The following is a 24,336-nucleotide window of genomic DNA, read 5'->3' on the forward strand; positions in this document are numbered from 1 at the left end:
GAGAATTCCCCTTGCCCAGTGATTTCCAAACCCTGATGGGCAGAAGGATCCTGTGAACAGGTTCTCCTCCAATTCTGGATTTCCACTCCCTCCCCGCCCTCAACACAAGGATCTCCCCTTAATCTGACTGATACAAGACTACTGTGGCTTCTAGTGAGAGACGCCCATTAGGAGATATGTCATTACATTAAGAAATCATATTATATTAAATGCTATTACATAAAAACATATATATCATACCCCATTATTAATTCATGCCAGGAACCAGTGTATAAAACTTATCATATTAAATGCATTAATTTTTAAAAAACTTCCAGACTACAACCAGGATCCTTGCCAAGCAAATCACGAGCATGTCTAGAACATCATGCAGCACCATTTATTTTGGAATTTTAAAACTTAAAGTTGGAAAGCACTGCAGTATATAGTAATACAGGAATAAAGATATTTTGCAGAAGCTTTTAGTTAGGCAAAAGAGATTTTTTACCAACTCTTGTTTAAATATTTGCTAACTTTAAAAATATCACTTGAGAGAGATGCATGACTCTAGTGCAGACCTTGTGACAGATCATATAAAAAGACAAATTTCTTAGTTCACCAATGAGGAATCACTGTAATAAAAATACTTTCCCTCCATTCCCCATCATTTTCTAAGCAGAAAGATAGACTTAATGAGTTTAATTGGTCAATACTACAAAATATTTCAGGGTACATAATAAATTTGAGGAAGTATATACATAAATCTCTTCAATTTCTAATACAAATTTAAAACAAATGTTTAACTGGAAATATATATTACTCTTTAAAATGTAAAATTTTAATGTCAAGATCAACTACCTAAAGTATAAAGTCTACTGTAATTAAATCTGAATAATCTGAAGGAATGATTTTATTAATAGAAACAGTATTAATCAGAGATTCAGAGAAAAATTTCTTAGACAATTTATTATAAGTCTAGATGAAATTATACTCATCAAACACAAACCTTTTTTTAAGAATGCAAGGTTAGCCAAAATGTTCAATGTTCTGGTTTTTATTTATTGGATGGATGATTTGAATATTATCTAATTATTGGTTGGGCTAATTACTGCATATGTTCTTTAAATGTCTAACTTTATGAAAAATTGAATTAGTTTCTATTTAATAGACATTTTCTAGAAATATAAATTGAAAAATAAATGCTACTGAAAAAATCCATACCTGATTTTTAAGTAATCAACAATCGCATTAGCTTGTTTTACATCAAAGGTATTCCATTCCTCATATTTTTGTGAACGGGATGGCCCTATTTCAGCCATAACTTCCCCAAGCCATTTTATGCTGTCTTCTAATGACATGTGCAGTGCTGAAATAAAATCCAGAAGAGTCTTAAGCATTATTTGGATAGAGGTTTTGGAAACAGAATAATCTAAGATGTCCTTAATGTGAAAAAATTTCCTTTTTCAGTATTTGTGAGGACAAAGGGTGAAACTATTGTTGTCTGTTTATGCTAATTAATAATTACATTTAATGTAAAATAGCAGCTGACACCCCCAGCAGTTATAAATTACCATAATGCTATACAATTGTCTGAAGAGTTTATGTTTCCATTTTAAGATGTCAAAAAAAATTTAATCTACCTAAAGATTACTTTAGAATGGAAAAGAAAGAAATATTTTATAATCTTAGATTAGAAATATAGATGGAAATGACACAAAGTTTGGTTGGATTTGCTGGTAAGGAAGTCCTACATGGTAGATTCAGCCACTGTAGACAGCAGAATTGAACTTCAGGCTGAAAATGTAAATGAACAAAGTCGACCAACACTTGGCTTCAGCTGATTGTTACCATGTGGGAATTTGGGCCTGAAGATTTTCAATAGATGCCAGAAATATGGATTTTTATGTAAAGCATCAAGACTTTTTTTTTCTTTTCCAAGCTACAGACATAACTTATGTAAGCTGTTTCTCAAAGCTGTATGCCTGATGGTGGTGGCGAGAGCCAGATGACAGTGCAAAAAGAGTGACACTGAAACCACTTTGCCACCATTATCAAAAATAAACAAGTCAATAATTGTGGTCTATTCTCTTGCAATTAAAAGCAAACAAACAACAAAGCAAAACTATCTTCTATGGCATTTGTCTAGATGAAAAAGAAGTAGATGAATGTCAAAAGCCTTAGACTTAACTTTTATACCGTGTATAATACAAATATTAACTTTCATCTTCTTTTCCTGTTTCATTATGCTCATTTTTACTTGCGGCAGGCAAATATTATTTACAACACACCCACACCCACACACACACACACACACTGCTTGCTGTGTCCTGAGGATGAATCCAGGTAACTGGATTGTCCAGACTGTCCTTTTTTGCTGACAAGTGAGGGGTGTATGGACACAAGATCGAACAGCATGGAGGAGAGTCGAAAGGCTCTAGCAAAAAGGAGGTTGGACTGGTTGCTTGGGGGAGACAACCGTCAGCTGGGGGCTTAGATGAGGGCTTGGGAGAGAATTGTGCTGATCAATTTGAACCCCAACTTCCAATCTGAACCAAACTTGTCTCTCTTAGGAAACCATTAGTAAACTTTTCTTGCCTTGTTAATGGGGTGGATTTTTCAGGGAGGCAGAAGAAGAGAGTGCAGAGTAGCTATGAGAATATCGGCTGATTTTTGGACTCAGCTACTTCTGGGTTACACAGCTACTCTTTTTGGGATATATATGCTAGGTCCCTAAATTACTAATAAATTGACAGTATAGTAATTTAAACTTTTAGGAAGACATTATAAACATTAACTTGTAACTTGTTTAGTCTAAATTTCTTTTCTATGTGTAGGAATTAGAAAATGAGCATAAAATTATATAACAACTAAAATCTGGTTTAATGAATGTCAATTAGTCCAATTCTCATAGCCTCCTTCCAGATCCTGTTGAATGAATGTCAGATACACAACTTACTGCTGGATAACTAGGCTTTCCTATAATATTCAAAGTGGAGCTCAATTATTATTGAATATTTCTTTTTCCATGATAAACTTCTTTTGAAAATAGTGACAGTAATTTCAGAAATGAAAAATCTGTTGGATAAAAGCAATTCAGAAATGAATGGATTAAAATCTGAATCATTTTATTAATAAAATGATATTAACTAGAGATGCAGAGAAAAATTTAGATGATTATAATTCTAGATGTAATTTTACTAATCAAGCACAGAAACACATTTATATGACTATTTCCTTACGTTAAAATATAACTGACTCTTTAAAACTGTTTTTCTATGTCTAATGTCTTTCTATAGATAATGGATTTAAAAATTAGGGAAGTTATCATTTCACTTATCTAACTGAAATGTTTGCTCTTTCAAATATCACATTTAGTGATGTGATTAAATATGAAGGATTAAACCAATTAAATAGTAAAGGCTGTAGAAGTAAAATTTATCCTTGAAAATTCAGGGTAATGAAAGAACACACCAGACTTATAATTAATTGGAAGACTTAGATTGGTACCTCATAACTGCCATTTACTAGCTAGGTGACCTGAGTTCCATTTTCTTTATCTATAAAGGAAAATAATACCAACTTTCAAAATAATAGTGCTGCTGTTAAGATCAAATAAGAAATGCATGGGAAGTTTACTCTTGGTAAAGTGAAAAGATACATAAACATTACATGTGTATAGTGCTTTCCAGAATTCGGCCCAAAGCCAGGCACATTGGATGCAGGAGTCAGGAGGATGGGCTCTCCCTCACTGGGGTTCAGATTTAACTGCTCTAAATCTCATTTATTTTTCTCATTTTTAAAATGAGGAGAATAATAGAACTACCTCATAAAGTTGTGCAGGAATAAACTGACACAGTGTTTGGAGAGCAAATGGCACTGTGAGTGATACAAGTTAATTCTATATAAATGTTACTTATTGTTATTGTTATTATTATTATCATTCCTAATTGCAGGGAAACAATTCAGCTTCACAGAAATAAAAAGTACTCTACGGTTATTTACAAACATTCATGTTATATAGAGGAGAACTGACCTAGGCTCATCGACCCAGGAGGTCAAATACCCAGTCTATCTTATACTCTACACCTTGTCCTTGGTCAGGACCTGGAAAAACTAGACCTAAAAATGTATAGTTAAGATAACTGTACAAATCCTATGATCCATAATTGTTTAGTTTGAGCTATTTTGACTTTAAGTGGGTTGGTTGCAGAATATCTTGTAGATAATGCAGCACAATCTAAGACAAGGAACAGATCAGACACTGAATCAGTATAAAATGCAGTTCCCACACTCGAATTTTATTAGTAATGGTTGACCACACTGCAGCTCACAGCACACACTAAGCTCTTCAATGTTTTTTCTATGAAGATGTGGCCCAGTGGGCGTGCTCACGCATGCTCAGGACTCCATCACCTCTCAGTTTAAGTCTAAACATACTTTACCTCCTTCCCTGGCACACTTGGCTAAAATTACATTCTTTCCTGATGATAACTATAACCTTGTTAGGTTGAAACGTCTGAGGGGATTTTTTTTTTCCTTTCTGCCAGAAGGAAAAACTAGATCCCTTGCTTTTTTCCAGTTAGGTTTTCCATATGTACTTCTACTTTCTTACAGTTTATGAGTATTTGGATAGATCCTGCTCAAGTTTTAAAAATTCATTTTTGAACTGCTATCAGCAATATAAAGTTTCATGTATGAAATACTTTTCAGTCAGTTATAAGTTACTGAAAAGTTTTAAATGAAAATCTCATCAAATTTGGAATGTGAGATTCATGAATTTTTTTTTTTTTTACTTTCCTTTATTCTGTTTCTAGTTTGTGAATACTCAGCTCAGAGGTTGTAAAGCTTAAGACTGTTCATGTCATATATTTCTTTTTACAATTTAATTCTTGCACAGGTGATATGTGCCCATTTGCTACACCCTTCACATGGAAAATTCTGATTATTATTTTTTTCTGTATTCTTCCAGAATTTCTTTGTATACATTAACAAATATATATATATATATAAATTCTCATTTTTGTGTCTTTTATAAACAAAAGCATATAATTCTGCACCTTGCTTTACTCAGTAATAATATACAGTTTCCCATATGATACCTAGAAAGCATCCTCATTCTCTTCTCTTTTTTACAGCTGCATAATATTCCACTTTAGGGAAAGGCAAATCCCTACTGATCAACTTTACATTTCAGAGTAGTTTTAAATGTACAGAAAAGTAGCAAGAATGTCACAGAGAGTTCCCATATACCTCATGCAGTTTCCCCACTGTTAACATTGCTGTGGTGCATGTGGCACAACTAATGAGCAAATATTGATATATTACTATTATTTAAGTCCACACTTTGGATTTCTTTAGTTTTTATTCAAGTCTTTTTTCTGTCCCAGGATTCTCTCCAGGACACATTACATTTAGTTGTCCTGCCTCCTCAGACTGCACAGTTTCTCAGACTTTCCTAGTTTTTGATGACTTTGAAAGTTTTGAGAAGCACTAATCAGATATTTTGCAGTATACCCTTTAGTTTGGGTTTATCTGATATTTTTGTCATGATTAGACAGGGGTTAAGGGTTTTGGAGAGGAAGACTATGGTGCCATTCTTATCACATTATAAAAAGGGTATTGCTATTTAATGTGGCTCAGCACTCACCTGGCTGAGGTTGTATCTGTCAGGTTTCTCTATGATAAAGTTACTGTTTTCCCCTTTGGAAGGGGTCATTGTGTTGCTCACACTTAGCAGTGGGGAATGGTGTTCAACTTCATGAGGGTGAAGTATCTACATAAATTATTGGAAACACTACATGGGAGATTTGTTTATCTTAATCCAGTTAATTAGATATTCAATCATTAATTTTTATCGGTATGGACTAAAAGGATGTTAATTTTATACTTTAGATTATTATAATTCAATACGATGTTATTTTGTTCAAATTGTTGTATCTTCGGGCATTGGGAGCTTTTTCAGTTGGTTTCTCTATTCCTTTGACATACCCCTGTAATTTTGATTTTTGAGCACTTACTTTGGCCACTACAAGAGGCCCTAAGCTAATCTTCTGTGTTCCCTGCTCCAGGTCTAAATTCAGCCATTTTTCTAATGAGTCCTAGTTCCTTTCAGTGGAGAATGAAATTGTAAAACAAGAACTGGGTCCTGGGTGGTACGTTCATTGCTAATGGAAGTCATTGCTTTTTGGCCCTCTTTCTGGACAGAGCTTGAAGTATGTGTGTATGTCTTTAAACTTAACTATACAACTACACATCTGCATTTCTATTAAGTTAATCAAGAGTTCACACTTATGTTTTCAGTTCATGTTTCTAATCTTTCGCTTTTTTAAACATTACTGCAACTAATGACTTTACATCTATGTCAGATTACACGTATGAAAGTGGATATATAGGATAAATTTCCAAAAGTGGAATTGCTGGGTAAAAGACATAATACATTTGTAGATTTAATAGATAGCTGCTAACCTACATTCCACAAGGGGTTTTTTAAATGTATGCTTCCATTAGCAATATAAAAGAGTCCCTGTTTTCTTACAGCTTTGACAGCTAAGAATGCTACCAACACTTTACAGTTTTGTCAAACTAATATATAACAAATGACATTTCTGTATAGCTTTGATTTACATTTTCCTTATTGTCTTTAAGGCTGAAGTTTTCATTTTTTAAAGAATCATTTGTATTTATTTAGTCATAACCTTGGCACACTCTTCCATTATATTATTGATCTTTTTCTTCTTGCTTCTGAATGCTCTTTTTATATTACAGAATTTAATTGTTTGCTGAGATGCAATGATTTTCCCAGTTTCTTATTCTTATTTTGATTTTTTCTTTTGGTATTTTTTCATTGAAGACTTTTGACTTTTATAAATCAAATGTAACCATCTTTGTCTTTATGGCTTCAGAATTTTGAGGCATAATTATAAAGGTCTTGCCCATCCATAGTTGCCAATAAATTAAAGCATGTTATTCTCTAACATTTTTACAGCTCCACTTATTTTACATTTAAGTTTTTTTTATCTGTTTGGAATGTATTCTGGTTTATGGACAGAGACATGTTTGAATGCAATTTCATTTTATTTTTTTCTTGATGGATATTTAGTTGCCTCGATATTATTTATTGGATAATACATCTTTTCACCACAGACTTGAAATGGGTTTTACCAAATACTTAATTCCAGTGCTTGGGTCGACTGCTAAACTTTCTGTTCTGATCCTCTTGTCTGTCTGTGTAGTGTTTGACCACTGTGTTCAAGTATCTGAGATGTTATAACACTACCACTGCTACTACCGCTAATAAGATATACTAATATATAGCTTATTATACTTTTTAAAGACAGTTTTTCTGGCCATTTATATTTATTGATTTTCCATATTTTTGTTAGAATCACCTTGCCTACTAACCTGCCCTTAAGCAAAAACATTAACAAAAAACTTTGGTATTTTTATTGGAATATTAATATTATAAATTAACTTGATGAGATTTAGCATCTTTATAATGTTGAGTCTTACAAAAAATGTTGCAAGTTTTTCCCAAATGTTGAAAATTTCCCTGCATGACCTTTAAAAATGCTTTGAAGTCTTCCTCATATGGGGCTTGAACACTGCTTTTTATAAAGTTTATTTCTACATAGTTTCCCTTTACTGTTAGAGTATATATTTTTTCTTTCATTAAATCTTTTATTTTCATTTTTATACATAAATATTTTAAAACTTTATTATTGTGATGATAATTTTTCCTTTTGGTGTACAGTTCCATGAACTTGAACATTTGGACAGATCATGTAACCACCACTACAATCATGATGGAAACAGAACAGTTACATCACTTCAAAAAACTCCCTTATGCCACCCTTTTAAGTCTTCTCCCCACCAACCTTTAATTTGTTCCCTACCACTACAGTTGTGACTTTTTTAGAAATTCTGATAAGAAGAATCAAACAGTACACAATATTTTGGGAGTGACTTCTTTAACTCAGTATGATGCTATTGACATTCATCCAAATTGCCATATCATGGTTCCTTCACTTTAACTGCTGAGTAGTATTACATGGTATGTTCACTGTGTACCATAGTTTGTTTACCTGTTCACCTATTGATGGACATTTTGATATGTTTTCTGTTTGGGGCATTTATGAATAGAGCTGCTACACAACATTCATGTACAGGTTCTTGTGTGAACATATGTTTGTCCTTAGAGTAATACCTAGGAGTGGGATTGATGGGATATAATTTTATAAGAAACTGTCAAATATTGTTCAGAGTAGCTGTGCCATTTTGCATTTCCATAAGCAAACTATAAGAGTTCTAGTTGTTCTGTATCCTTGTCAGCACTTGGTATGTGAGTATTTTTAATTCAGCCACTGTAATAGATGTACTGTGATATCACAGTGGCTTTATTTTAGATTTCCCTAATGACTAACAATGTTTAAAATTGAGTTTATTTCCTATTCTTATATCTTCTTTGATGAAGTTCAAATCCTTTGCCCTTTTCTTTTAAAAAGATAAACTTTATTTTGGAATAGATTTATATTTATAGAAAAATTACAAAAACAGTATTGAGAATTCTTGCATACCCCACTCACAGTTTCTCTTACTTCTAACATCTTACATGATCATGATACATTTATTAAAACTAATAAACCAATTTTGTACATTATAATTAACTAAGGCCCATATTTTATTGTATTTCCTTAATTTTTACTCAATATCCTTTATCTGTTTCAAGATCCCATCCAGGATACTACATTACATTTGGTAATCATGTCTCCTGAGATTCCCGTAGATTGATAGTTTCTCTGACTTTTGCTTTTGATAACCTTGTCAATTTGAAGAGTACTGGTCAAATATTTTGTATAATGTTCCTTAATTTGAGTTTGTCTGATGCTTAAACAGAAGTTATGGGTTTTGATAGCTTTGTCTGTTTTTAATAGGATTGTTTGTTTTTTTATTGTTGAGTTTTGACCGTTCATATATTACAGATACAAGTCCTTTTTTGAATAAGTGATTGGCAAATATTTTTTCCCTGTCTGTAGCTTGTCTTTTCATTCTTTTAACAGTGACTTTCACAAAACAAAAGCTTTAAAATTTGACGAAGTCCAACTTAATTTTTTCTTTTATGGGCCATATTTTGGGATTCATGTCTGAGAACTTTCTGATAACCCCAGGTCACGAAGATTCTCTTATGTTTCCTTCTAAAAGATATATAGTTTTACATTGTAAATTTATGTGTGATCCAATTAGAGTTGACTGTATCAAGTGAAAAGTTTAGGTTGAAGTGTGTTTGTTTTTCAGTATAGGTGAGCAGTTTTTCCAGCATTTACTGAAAAGGCTATCCTGTTCCATTGAATTGCTTTTACATATTTACTAAAAAAAAATCAGATGATCATCTTTGTGTGAGTTTATTTCTGAAATTCTGTCTTCTGTTCCATTGATTTGTGTGTTTTTCCCTTCACTAATTCTTCATTGACTTTATAACTGTAATTTTCTGAGTCTTAAAATTGATTGGTAACATTTATGCAGCTTTACTCTTATTTTTCAAAAAAAATTTTTTTTAAGTTAATTTTAGGTCCTTAGTCTTTCCATCTAAATTTTAAAATCAACAGGTATGCCTAGAAAAAGTCCTGCTGGGATTTAGATCGATACTGCATAAAATCTACAGATGAATTTGGGAAGACATCTTTACCAAGTGGAGACTTCTAATTTAAGAACACAGTATGTTTTTTCATTAGTTTAGGTTTTATTTCTTTTACCATCATTTTGTACTTTTTAGTACACAGACTGTGTATGATTTGTTAGATTTATACTTAAGTACTTCTTTTATTTTTTGAATTATTGTAAATGATATTATTTGTTAAAATTTTGGTATCCAATGTACATTACTAGTATATTGAAATACAACTGACTTTTGTGTTTTGATGTTCCTGCAATCTTGCTAAACTCATTAGTTCTAGGAATTATTTTTAATTTTGTGTAATTTTTTATATAGAGCATCATTTCATCTGAGAACAGGGGCTATTTTATTCCCTCCTTTCCAATCCACATGTGTTTTATTTCCTTTTCTCACCATATTGCACTTATTGCTAAGACTCCCAACCTTATGTCGAATAAGAGTGGTGGTGAGAGTAGACATTCTTACCTTGACCCTGATATTATGGGAAAAGAATTTGGTCTTTCACCACTGAGTGTGATGGTAGCTTTTTTGTATGTGTCTTTTATGAAGTTGACAGATAACACTTTGTAATTTTCTGACTTTAAACATACAATGAATAGATGTTCTTTTTAGTTAAACACTGTTTCTGAATCTATTTATATTATTTTTTTCCCCTTATTTTGACTATTATCATTGATCAGATTTTCAATATTGAACCAGCAACGAATTTTTGGGATAAACCACAACTGGTCATGTATATTATTCTTTTTATAAATTGCTTGATTCATTTTGATCACATTTTGCTGAGAATATTTTTATGTTCATTAAGGATATTGCTCTGTAATTGCCTCTCCTTCTTCTATCTCTACTCCCCCACCTTTCCTCTACTCCTTTTTCTTCTCCTTCTCTTTCTCCTCCCCCTCCTGCCACATCCACCTTCTTCTCTTTCTCTTTGTCAGGTTTTGGTATGAACATAATTGTAGCCTCATAAAATTAGTTATGAAGAGTTCTTTCCTCTACTATTTCTGAAAGAGGTTATATAAAATTGGTGGTATTTCTTCATTAAACGTTTAGTAGAATTTTCCAGTGAAAACATCTGGACCTGAAGATTTTTTTTCCATAAGCTTTTAGCAACAAATTCAATTTCTTAAATAGTTATGGAACTATCAGGTTATCTGTTTTATCTTGGGTGAGTTTTGTTAGTTTGTGGTTTTTTAGAACTGGTCATTTCCTTTTTGTTTTCTAATTTACATATATAGCATTCTCTTAATATCTTGTTAACGTTTGCAGGATATTTAGTGATATCCCTTTTTTATACCTGATAATGATAATCTGTGCCTTCTATCTTCTTTTTTTCTTTTTTGCTTTATGTTTATCAGTTTTATTATCTTTTCAAAGATCCAGATTTGGTTTCATTGATTTTCTCTATTTGTTTTCCATTTTCAATTTCATTGATCGTTTTTTAATTTATTCTTTTTTTTTTCTGCTTGATCCATGTTTTCTGGCTTCCTAAAGTTTAAGCTTAGATTATTCATTTTCAACATTATTCTTTTTTAATACAAGCATTTATTTATAGAAACTTCCCTCATCATCAGTTCAGCTGTACCACACAAATTTTCTTGTTTTTTATTTTTATTTTCACTTACTTAAAATTTTTTTCTAATAGCTGTTGTGACTTTCTCTTTGACTCATGAACGATTAAGAATTGTGCTGTTCAATATCCAAGTGTTTGGAAATCTTCCTGGTATATTTCTATTATTAATTTCTTATTTAATTCTATTATGGTTAGGGAACATATCTGTATGATTACAATTACTTTAAACTTAAAATTGTTGCATAATCCAGGATATAGTCCATCTTGGTGAATGTGCCATACACACTTGAAAAGAATGACTATCCTATTGTTTTGGATGTAGTGTTCTGCAAATGTCAATTAGATCCAGCTAGCTGATGTTTTTCTTTAGGTTTATCCGATTTGTGGCCTAGTTAGCCTCTTAAATTTATACTCTTATGTCTTTTGCTAAATTTAGTAAGTTTTCATCCATTGTTTCTTCTAACATTTGTCTAGCACTGTATTTTTTCTCCTGTCATTTTGAGACTCTGATGCTATGTGTATCAGAACTTCTGTTGTCCCACAGGTCCCTGAGATTTGGTTCATTCGTTTGCCAGTCTTCTCTTCTCTGTATTGTACAGATTGGATAATTTCTTTTGCTCTGTCTTCAAGTTCACTGATTTTTCCTTTGTCTCCATTCTGCTACTGATTCCATCTAGTAAAATTTTAATTTTGGTCACTGTATAATTTGGTTCTAAAATTTTAATGTTTCTTTTTTATACCTTCTGTTTCTTTCATGATTCTTTACATGTTAATAATATTCACAGCTGTTCATTTAAGCTCTTTTATAATAGCTGTTTTGAAGTTTTTGCCACATAATCTCAATATCCATTTCTTCTTATTGTTGGCATCTCTTTCTTATTATTCTCTATGCAAGTTGAGATTTACATGGTTCTTTATTTGCCCCAAATTCTGGCAATAGTGTTGCAATAGTGTTGAAAGGAATATCTTTAGAGACATGTAGTACTCAAAGATTCTACAAATATTTGTGTCATGTGGGAAAAAAAATAGCCCAAGTCTTAGATTTACTAAGAATTCTTTTTTGGAAGGTTGTAGTCTGAAACAGTGTTATATCATTTATCAGGTCTCTTAATAAAACATGCATCTTTAATTGTAGTATTGGAAAAGACTGAATTCTCAACACTAACTACCTGAGGCTTCACTTTTAGTTTTAGTTTTAAAACCATGTTTCTCCTGTGCAGGATAATTTAAAATCAGTTAATATTACACAACTTCTTAAATTATCAAGTATAATTATTTTTTTCTTCTATTGGTACAGTTATTTATGTTTATTATGGCACCACATAAGTTAAAGCGAAGATGAAATTCTCCCATTTGCAGAGAAGGAAAACAATTATTTCTTTTCCTGACTTACAAGAATACCAATTCTTCCCTTGTTAAGGGTGGTGAGGAGAAGGAAGAATGCATAGGGCATGAGTGGCTTCTCTGTTAATTTTGCTAACTCACTTTCTATTTCCCCTGCATCTGTGTAGTTAGAAATTTATATGGAACAGAACAGTCTTTGTGTAAGTACAAGCCATCCACAAATTTTGCTAGGATGATGGTGACAATTTTTTAGGGGTGGCAAGGTCTTCTACCTGCCCACATTTTTAAAGAAAGAAACTAAAAGTAAGAAAACAGCCAAAAAGAAAAGTAGAAGAAAAAGGGAAATGAAGGGAATGAAGAAAGGAACCAAATAAGCTGTTTCCCACAGAAAAAACCATGTCTTTCTATTGAGACACAAACACCTTTACATTTACTGTGTTCTGAGATTCAGGTTCTAGTTCTGCCATTTCCCAGCTAGCTAAGCAACCTTGTTCTCTGGACTGTTTGCTCAACTCTGAGATAGTGGTTATGATACATGCCCTGCAGGAGTTGCTCTGAGTTCCATAATATATGTTAAAGATTAGAACCAAACATACTGCCTAGCACAGAGTTGGCAACAAATAAATGATAGATTTCTTTCTTTTCCTCCTTTCAAGAAGTAATTCTGTTTATTTTCAAGCAAAAGTCATCACATTTGAAATTGCTCCAAGGAGAAATTTCCAAATTTCCTGTAGCAACTAATTTCAATGTTATATAGAAAAAAAAGTCACAAAATCTAAGTGGATGTGAGTAATGTCCATTTCATGGGGTTTTGATATTGACCAAAGTACTTCCTATTAACAGTAATTCTAAGATATCCCAGTAATACTTCCAGGTAAGTTGAGATGAAAACAGTTAAAACAACGAAAAGATATTGAGATAAATCTGAACTGTTTGACATTCTGGGGATGGATGGCACTGATAAGATTTAGAATTGAAATTAACATATCTTTGGCAAATTAATTATTCAGAGAACTTCAGCCTTGTTAAGTATTATTTGAAGTTTTATAACTTTATGAAGATATGAACTATTCTTTTGCTATACTCAGGAAAAAAACCTATAATTTTCCAAACTACCCGTAATTTTCATTGAAGGAATTGGGAATTTTTGCTTAAGAGCATTAATTTAGACAGGGGACTAAATTTTCTTTTCTTAAAAAAAGAAAAAATAATGTACTTACTTCTAAGATTATGAAGTAACATATTTAGTAAAGTCATAAATTTTGAATGCTGAATAATGGAAAAGTCCATTCCTCTAGCCCACAAAAATCCAGATACATAATAATCTAGTAGACTGGCTTCCTTTAAACAGGTTTGAAGATTTTTGAAACTCAAAAACTTTTGCAGTTTCCTGTAACAAAAAGAAAAATCTAGACATTAAAATTGATTAAATATTGAATAGTTCCTTTTCTGTTTTGAAAACATATTTTTATTGAATAAAAACTCCATAATGCTCATAATCTAAAAATATTCAGAGTTGTATCAAAACTCTAAGTCCAAAATGACATTCAAAAGAGACAGAGCGTGCAAACTGTTTATGGTCTTCCCTCCACTTCTCTCTTCTTCTAAATCTCTTTCTCCTCCCCTCTCTCTTTCTTATCCCATCTTTGAAATATAGTCACTTTACTTATATTTTTTCTCTCAAATTCAATGTCTCTTTCCATTTAAACAATCAAGTTTCTTTTATTTCTCACAGTGGTCTGGAACTTGATTGTTAAATATTTATTCTGTTTCCTTTTTTAAAGAATTCCAGTTATGGGTATTTTACTCATTTTTTTCTATAGCTGTAATTTTATCTTTAACATTCAAAAAAATTTTTTTTTCAAATCAATTTCCTTTTCATTTTATATGGTTTTCTCATTACTGTCTTCTATGACCCTTGTGTTTTCAACAGCAGTAATTCTCCTATGGGCTGCTTGTAAATTTCACCTCTGCAAGATCTTTCCTTAGCTACTTTTAAAAAAAAGTTTCATCACCTTTTGTTTCTTCTTATCTCAGCCTTGAATTTTTCCCTCTCTCTTCTGTGCTCTTGTGATTGCTCCATAGTATTCTTAATTCACGATAAATATTTGACTGTATTTTTTTTGTCTTTTCATGGCCATATTTTTCTGGTCTATTTTCTTTGCCTGTCAATGCTTTTTTCTATTCTGAAGTTTTTTTTCTTGCAATGTCTTTGTGTGTATTCTCCTTGCTTAATACTCAAACCTTGACATATTACAAACTATTTTCTATATGAAGTAAGTTTATGTCAATTATTCTAGTTTTTCTTTTTACAATTAGTGGAGAAAAGGCAAAAATAAGTAGTATCAATTCTCTTTACTATCACAGAAACAATCTATTTCTTGTAAATATGGGAAGTATCTGCTCTATGCCTGTATATTCTGGTTTTGCTGTTGCAAACAAGGGTTCTTGGAATGGCACCTCAGGGTTCTCTTGTCACCTGGAGAAATAAGTATAAAGTTAATTCTAGTATCTTCAACTATGTACATTTTCCTTGTATTTTATCCTGCACTTCTGCTTGATGCTTCTGGCAGGCATCCTTACATTTTATGGTTTGGGCTTTCAGCATTCTCCTCTTTGGGACAAGGATGGAACTGGTTTTACCTTGTTGCTTATATGTGATTTCTGAGGAAGTGTGTGTGTGTGTGGCAACTTTATATTGCCACTTTCTTATTATTCATAATATTGAAATAAATTATATGATCAGAATAATAAATACAGCAAGATTAAATAAATTTGGAAATAAATAATGCTGATGTTGTGTTTAATTCACTCTCTAGCATTCATTTCATTTTCAGCAGTATCAGGGTAGACCTTAACCCCCAAAGGGAGATCTGAGTCCTCTCTGCAGTTATGATAATCTCATCTCCCTTCTCATGATGCCATATAATGCCTTTCAGTATATGGCATTCTCTGTAATAATTACTGCTCTTGGTGGGCACTCCTCTAAATTGTTCTAGTTAATTCATAACTAACTGTAAGGCTCATTTTCTTCTGTGGAACAAAAATACAAAAGAGGAAATAACTAGCTTTCATTGCTACTGGCAGCTGTCTTATAACCATAAGAAAAATCTGTCCCAAAATTAAGCTTCATTTCTTGAGGACTTGAGTCAACCAACCCTGAGGTCAATCTATCTCTGAATATCCTGTTACGTGATATTTTACATACACATGTGTAAAGGCATGTGTACTTTGTTTTTAAGTCAACATGATCAGTTTTTTATGTTACAAGCAACAAGAAGCACCCCAACTAATACATTTTGTCAAGCACACAACTCAACTGGTAGATGCTGAAGTGAATGGGCAGGCACTCTGGGGAGGGCGGTTACCTTACTAGCCAGGCATCCTCAATTTGAATTCAATATCAGTCAGCAAGATTTATTTTTCAATGTTTAATGTATAATGTCATTTAGTCTTAAGTGAAAGCCAGTAAGAAAATTTCTGTAGTAATAAAAACCTACGGTATTTTACTGTAATCAACAAATAGGCCAATGGAACAGGTAGAAAGACCAGAAACAGACCCAATATAAATGAGAATTGGTATATGAGAGAGGCAGTATTTCAAATTAGTGAGGAAAGTATGAATTCTTCAAAAATGGTGCTGGCAGCATTGGCTATCCACGTAGAAAATATAACACTACCTCACCCAATACATTCAAACAAAATCCAGGTGGATTAACTAAAACAACAACTTAAATTAGTATTTTATTCTAAATTATATTCTTTTGACTCCCTAAATTTTGGTTACTTGTCACTGATTTCTGCTACCTGATGTTGCTAAGGAAAAGTCTGAGGCCTGCCTGATAATTATCCTCTTGAGGTGACTTGCTTTACCCTAGAGATAAGCAAAATGCATGAAGTTTTATTTTATTAAAATATTTAAATCAAAGTTTTTACTTTATAAAGTTTAAAATTTTTTTCTGATTCACTATGTTGGATGAATATTCTAACATTTTCTAATTGCTTTAATGTGCATTTTGAGTAAGTTTTCTTGAATTTGTTTTCTACATTACTGACTGGATTTTCAGCAAGGTTAAGTTCTACACTGGTTTTATTCTTCACTTTAGTTTCTTGCCTTAGTTCTAAAAACTTCTTATTTACATATTTTATAATCTCTTCTTTTATCTCTTGTTTTATGGAATTAATGCCCTCTTTAATCATCAGCTTTTGTCTAATATTTTCTTGTTTCCAACAGTTAGTCTTCCTTCTAAGTGTATTCTTCATCTGCAATCTGCAGGTTATTTTTTAAATTAAATATCTGACCTGAATAGTTGTATGCTTTACATTTTAATTTTTTCAGTTTTTAATTGTATATTAACAAAGACATTTGCCTAAGAATATTTTGGTGAAATCTCTTCTGGGCCCCTCCACCTTTACTCTCTTTCCTTTATGTCCCCTCCATCACTTTCCCTTGTACCATTTGAAACCTAACCTTCAACTTGAGCTGCAGGGCTAAATATTTAACATTTCTATTCTTTGTTCAGTTATTTCACTACAAAGAAGACTATACAAGGAAGCATTTGGAGCAAGATACCTCTGTGGTTTGAATGTAATTTCCATGCATTTTACCGGCACATTTGTAAGCTCTTCCTCTGGGGATAAAGGGAGATGGTATAGGCCAGAGGGCACAGATGTAGCATGAGAGAATGCAGGGAAAGACTAAGATGCTTAATAGTGATTTAGGAAATTTTGCTATAGTGATAGGTGATGTAACTATCTACTTTATCTCACCAAGAATTTTAGTAGAAATATTACATTATTCTTGCATTCTCCTGAAACTGGAATGCATTTTATTTTTTAAATACAATGACATGTAGAAATAAGCCCTAAGACAAGAGGTGAACAACTCATGGAGACAAGTTATAGAAAGGTTATTAAAAGATCTCTCCATGTTATTTCCATATTTAAATAGTTACTTTCAATTTAGTCCCTATCCTTTCTTCAAAAGGGATTTGGGTGGATCTGTAAATAATATCAGGGTTACATTAAAACATGAATGATTGTTAGTAGTTAGGAGATCATGAAAAATATACTCAGACATTTAACTTTGCTTAAGTACACTCCAGAAATATGTTTCAATGATATTTTAATGTTTCATTTGGTTGGTTGCTTTTATGGGGCAAAATTTTTAATTTTAAAAGGTAGGGAAATGTGCTGGTGTCCTATAATTTATTTAAGTAGGTTTACAGTTTCGTAGACTGTATGATATTGTCACTTGGATACCTCAATTATATTTCTGTCATTTTGAAAGGTATATAATCCCCATTTACAATAATGCTATTTTAAATGGAAAATGAATAACTGATTGCAAATATTTCAGGATTACTGTTACCAAAAATCACATAAAGAACCTCAAGAAAATAACTTTGCAAAGAAATGGCTCCTAATATAACACTGGTGTCATTTATCTAAAATTGATGTCCTAAAATTTGAGATTACTCCAGGTGAATTCTATTAATGAGACGGTCATAGACGCATCCTAAAAGAATGATCTTTTAGGTCAACCTGCTGTTGAACTTGGTTGTTTCTATTACCCTGTGTATTACCCTCGTTTACTTTGTCCTACACCTCACCTCTTAAAGATTAAAAACACTTTTAGAATTTAGATATTTAAAAACAAAGAAGGCCAATAATCAAAAAAAAAAAGAAAAAGACTGTCACAAAAGATTGTCCTACACAGTACAACTTAAGGTATGGTGAGAAATAGACAAGTTCAAAAAGCATTTGTTTGCAATACCTTTTATTTAATACTAACTGCATTTAATAATATAACATCCTTTATATATTATTTAATACAAATAAATTATAAAGTATATTAAATATATATCATTTACATCATATTAATCTACTATCTGCTTAGTATTAAATATCTATTTTTTACATGTCAACAACCAATAACATTTGGGGTTACCTAGAAATTGAAGATTCTATTTTACCTGAGGCTTAAAAAATCAGTGATATGAATATAATAAATGCATTTTTCTAATCAATTCTGACACTAAAAATAAGAATTCCCAATAAGCATTCATTTCTATAAAAATGGTGAAATCACCATGAAATACTTGTTTAAAACCTGTGAAATTTTTAATTGATTATTATTTTTAAAGGTGCAGATAGTAAGCAGTGTGGTTAAATCACAGATCATTGGGATTTCTCATAGGATTTGAAAGCAGGAGGTGAAGAGCATCTTGGGAAAAGGCCTATCAATGTCATTTGCCTACTCTTAATACGCCTTTTCTACTCAGATTTCTCTTCCAGTCAGTCCATCTGTCATATTTCCTTCTCAGTAGCAATTCACCTCTATTCCATAATATTTGTAAAATGTTCAAATGATAACCACTGACAGAGTCATTTTCGATTTGCACATTATGGTCCTGCTTATATCCAGATGAATGACCTACAGAAATCTTACCCTGGAACATGACAGTCTAGAACATCATCACATTGTCTCCATTCTCCACACATTATAACCAGTCAGGCTTCCACTGTTAGAGTGAGGTCATTTTTAAAATGAGTGAGTACTAAAAACACTTTTTAGGAATTTGTGTGGTAGCTCTATCTGAGTGTATGTTTTAGAGTTCTAAGTAAATGATCTACTGTAGACATCAGTGGCCTTAAGAATCAGACATACATATATTAGAATTGTTGCCTATAATTTCAGTTATATTCATATATTTAAGCAAAATATATGAGATCAGAGTACTTAGTATAGTTTAACATCCAATAAAAATCACAGGTGGATGGCTAATATTCAGTATTTCCAAAATTATAAAATATATTAACTATTAATATTACAGAAAACACAACTCACTTTTGCCATGATGAGACAGAAGACCTAAAGGTTCTTGTGCATATTGACAGTCAGTTTTACAAATGAAAGAGAAAAGAGATGATATATGCTAATAGCTGTTTTTAATAATAAATCCCTACTCTCTGTTAAGATTAACAAATTGGTTTGAAATCCATTTCTCCCATAATGAAGACTGCTGAACAGTGCAAAAAGTCAATTGCTTGAGAATTTTTGTGTTCCAGAGCCTTGATATATACATATATATATATATATACATACATACATACACAAACATATACAGTAGATCATTTACTTATATATATATATCAGTGTGAAATATAACAAGCATTATGAAAAAGGTTTAAAATATATAATAACATATATGACTTTGAAATTTAATTTAATTACTTTCATTTTACAAATGAGTGGAAAAACTGATATTCAAGAAGGCTAAATATCTTGCCTGAGTTCCTTTGGCTAATTAATAATACAGCCTGGATTAAAGCTTCTTAGCCTTTCAACTAACTAACTAAATAAGTAAATAAAATACGTAACAACATATCATGGTCACTATAGATGCAGAACTAGAATTGTTCTATATTTGGTTGTAATATTGAAGTACTTACTGTTGAACTCCATCTACGTCCTCTGCCAGCATTTCAGTGATTTGTGCAACTGAAAGAAAATCTGGAGACAGAATCTTCTCATGCTCCTGGAATTCAGCACCTTTCTACCAAAAAAAAAAAAAAAAAAAAAGTGGAATAAGTTAATTCAATCAAACTTTACATATTAAACCCAATGATATCAAAATTTGTATTTACTTCTGTCTAGTTACCATCAGGGAAAAATTTTAAAACAGCAGGTCCTTGATAATCATTTTTCTTTTCCATTTTTAAGTAATGGTACCTCTCCTCTGAAAGCTTAATGCTTAGTCACCCTATCTTCTGTGCATATTTAAAAATGGGTGATGGTGCTCAATTAACAAACATTTTTTAACATCTCTATGTTCCTCATTGAACTGGGGGCTCAAGAGGAGGCAAAGACAAGTAAGAAAGACTTGTTAGCCTCAAGAAGCTTAACATCTAGTGGGAGGAACAAACCAAGGGTGACTTTAAAATAAGAAAATAAAATGGCAAGTGAGCCATAATAAAGGTGGCTAAAGGAAATGACATTCCATCTAAAGGAAATGACAAGGACACGGATCAGACAAGGAAAGTCTGAGAGGAACAGATTTTGACAATTTGGGCATGGATAACACCCCAAGTGAATGAATCAGCAACAATAAAGTGATGAAGACAGCACAGTTGGGTATCAGTTCTGTAAATATCAAGTCATTCACAGTGGTGGCTAGGGTATATACAGGGAACTAGTTGGATCTAAGTGGAAGATGGGCATTGGGAAAATATTGTAGGAGGTCTTAAATAATTCAGTAAATATTTACTGAGGAATTACAAGACACAAGATACTGCACAAGGTGCCACACATATTTTAGACTCTGGCTGGTTGGCTGGTTGAAGAATGACAGGCTGAAGAGTTTGTTCTTAATAATTTAAACAGTAAGGAACTGTGAAGTTTTTGAGCAATGAAATGACAAGCTAAAACTACACTTAAATGAAAGGTAATCTGTAGGAGGGTGAATGAAAGACAGGAGCAGAGAAAGGACAAAGAGGAACAGTTAAATGAAGAGGTCGTTAAAACAGTTCAAGAATGAGGCATTAGGCTACACTCGGCTCCTAGTATTGTGCATGAAAAGAAAGGGATGAATGCAACATATTATATATGGGGGACTAAAAGAGGGAAGAATGAATGGAGATTCTGAGTTTCTGAAATAGGTGACTGGAAGAAAAAGGTGGTGATACTCAGAGCCTCCAATAGCACATATGCCACCTTTGTGTGAACTAGACAAAGGCGTCCTCTCTGGGTGGAGGAAGTGCTACAAGGCTTACGGCTGATGCAGCCCTGCACCCAAGTGCACCACTTGTGAACAGAGTATAGTTTCAGCTACCACTCAAACCTCAGCTGAGTCCTTTTGTTCAGCGTACAATCTGCAAAAGCATATGTGACACTCTCGTTACACCAATAGAAATAGGAGTTTTGGAAGATGATGCTAGTTTTAAGAAGGCAAGGCGATGAGTTTGGGTTCACTGGTTGAATTTAAGGTGGAATGTGCATAGCAAGAAAGAAAAATTTTGAGGTTAATTAGAAATGCTACATTCAGAAAGGTCAAGTTTACAGATGTTGGTTTAGGAGTCACTCCAAGTGTGAGAATGGATGAAACTGCCCAAAGCCAGACCACAAAAAGAAGTGCTGTGAGGAGGGGATGGAAGAGGAGACTGAGAAACAGAGGTAAGACAGCAGCAACTCCACAAAAATCAAGGACCATGAAATTTGGGGAAGAGAGGCGGCAAACATTTTCAATTCAACAAATAGTTATTTATTCTTCCATATGAATGAGCTCCAATAAGTAAGAACAGTAGGAAAGGCTTTGTTAAAGTCAAGAAGATCACATCCCAAATTTTCCTTATTCTTTTTCAAGAACAGAAAAATCCCAAAGCTAACACTCATTGGTACTGACCATCAGCTTAATGTTTATAATTTAACATTAGTTTATTATATTTTTATTTTCAAAAATCAATTTAGAAATAAAATACGCTATTTCATTAGCTTTTTTTTGTAATCTGGGGTTAGCAAACTAACCTAACCTGGGTTAGCAGTATAACCTAGGTCATGCTATTAGATGATAAATTCAGTAAGAAAAAATATTTTAGTACCTAACATGACACGTTGCACCTAGTAGGCACGTAGATACTTGTAAGTTGAATTAAATGCACTCAGTTTTTAGATAGGATAGTATTTTAGTCCATAATGTATGGCTATATATTTGTTTAAAAGTTTTTTGGTTATATATTTTTTTTTATTATTGATAATAAGGCATAATTATTCCTGTACTGTTAATCCCATTAGATTGTAAATTCCTCAGGAACAATCATTCAATTTTTTACCTCTTTTTAGAATTCCATAGGTCCTAGTTAGGTCAACATAAGTTGTTAATAACTGTCTGAATTCATCTCTATCCAGTGAGGACTATCAGATGATCAAGCATGATGAAAAGCGGGACCTGGATTTGGAGACCTCAGGATAGTCTGACTACTGATGAATTTTGTGACTTACAGCAAGGCACTTGAACTTCAATTTGGATTCATGTTAAAAAATCATTTTGATGTCTTAATACACACAAGATTGCTATCACTATCAATAATGAATAAAGATATACATGAAAGATACATTATACAGACATTAAGATAAATTTTATTAGACTTGAAAATTTTCTGAATAGGAGAAAATAGGTCACACAAGAACTGTATGAAAGAGAATACAATAATCTTAACCTTTTATGTGATAATTCTAGCTAAAATGCCTAATATTAGGGCCTCGTTTTTTTTACTAAAACCTGATAGCTGAAGATAATCATCTTCTAGGAGGGGTTGCCTCTGGTTTTTTTGTTTTCTTTTGTTTTAAACCAAATTCCAGACCTATTTTAAACTAGAGGTTTTTTGGTTTGTTTATATACTGCCATGCACTAGAAAGGATATAAAATGGTTAAAAATCTTTAATCTTTCAATACATACATTTTAATTTGTAGAAATTAAAGATACAATAGAAAATTCATGAGTAGGCTAATAAAAATGTAAATATGTAATTGTCAGTTTCTCTCTAAAATTACATCTCTGACTAGGAAAATATGTAAAGCTAAACTGCACTGTAACTCATTTTATTCCACCACCTGGTGGATTTTAGCAGTTATTCCAGAAGCATTAAAACTGTAAGCCTGATATTATTTGCCAGATAATCTCTTCTCTGAATTTTTCACCTGATGTCACCTAAATTTTCCACATTTGTACATATGTCTTTCTTCTAGAATTTAAGCTTTGAGGGGTACCTTTGTATCTGTCACTGGGAGTGTCTTAAAAGATTCTTATTGTTTGCTAAAGAAAGATAACACAGTTCATCAAAGATGCCTAAGAGGGGTTTCACAGTCATAGAGACAGAGACTTGTCCACAGTTTCCACACTTTGAAAGGCTTTCTTCAAGCCTGAAAATCAACAAACCAAGAAGCAGTGCCGTCTGGAGACATATTGGAGCCTGAGTCAAAAAGGAAAAATTAAGTCAAACTGATGCCATCTTTATCTAAAATTTTGATCCATTATGGATTTTTTGCATTAATTTTGATTTTTAAAATTTTGCATTAAAATATAGTTTTTCTTGACTACTGAATTTTTGAGCACTCCTTAAATTTTGTGCTGAAGAATTCCTCACTTGCCTCATGATAGTCCTGGCCACGAAAAGGAGCCAACTTAAGAAAAAGGAAAAAAAAAAAAAAAGATGAAAGGAGGATAAGTAAAAGCATGAGCTAGTTCTTTAAAATAATGAATAAAATAGGCAAATCTTTGGCAAATGTGAGTAAAGAATAAAGAAAAATAAATATAAACCATATTAAATGGAAATAAATCTGAAAATGACAAGGAGAATCCTAGGAATATATGTTACCAATTTGACCAAGGGTAAGGGAGAAAATGGAAATGACCAAACATGAACTAAACTGGAAGTCTTCTTTTTAAAAAGTCACCATACGCAGATAGTTTTACACTTGAAGTTCTACCAAACAAACAAGAACACATAAATTCTGTTAGTCTAATAAATATAGACTGTAGATAATTCATTTTTTAGAAGCCAGCATAGTCTAGACACAAAAAACCTGAACTAGCACAGAAAAGAAATTATAAGCCAAATCTTTAATGAATTTTGATGCAAAAATTCTAATTAAAATATCTTAGAATATTGAGTCCAGCAGTGTACTGAAAGAATAATAAAGCTATCATTATGATCAAATAAGGTTGATTTCAGAAATGCAGGAATGGATCACCATTAACAAGTCTCACG

At 32.3% G+C, this 24,336-nt stretch overlaps 1 protein-coding gene across 4 annotated transcripts in view; it reads right to left on the bottom strand.

Annotated features, from left to right (window-relative positions):
• CABCOCO1 (ciliary associated calcium binding coiled-coil 1) overlaps positions 1-24,336 on the bottom strand; it is a 118,775-nt gene that overhangs the window by 89,872 nt on the left and 4,567 nt on the right. For all 4 annotated transcript variants that reach the window (XR_010381948.1, XR_010381947.1, XM_064488137.1 and 1 more), the window contains exons 2-4: positions 20,022-20,125; positions 13,787-13,956; positions 1,201-1,345 (exon numbers count right to left, since the gene is read on the bottom strand). Coding sequence is in view for 2 of the 4 variants with exons in the window: in XM_064488137.1 (XP_064344207.1) it covers positions 1,201-1,345; positions 13,787-13,956; positions 20,022-20,125 (419 nt within the window). In the remaining 2 variants the exon portion in view is untranslated. The remainder of the gene's footprint in view (positions 1-1,200; positions 1,346-13,786; positions 13,957-20,021; positions 20,126-24,336) is intronic.

This window comes from Camelus dromedarius, chromosome 8, assembly GCF_036321535.1.
Source record: "Camelus dromedarius isolate mCamDro1 chromosome 8, mCamDro1.pat, whole genome shotgun sequence".
NCBI lineage: Eukaryota > Metazoa > Chordata > Mammalia > Artiodactyla > Camelidae > Camelus > Camelus dromedarius.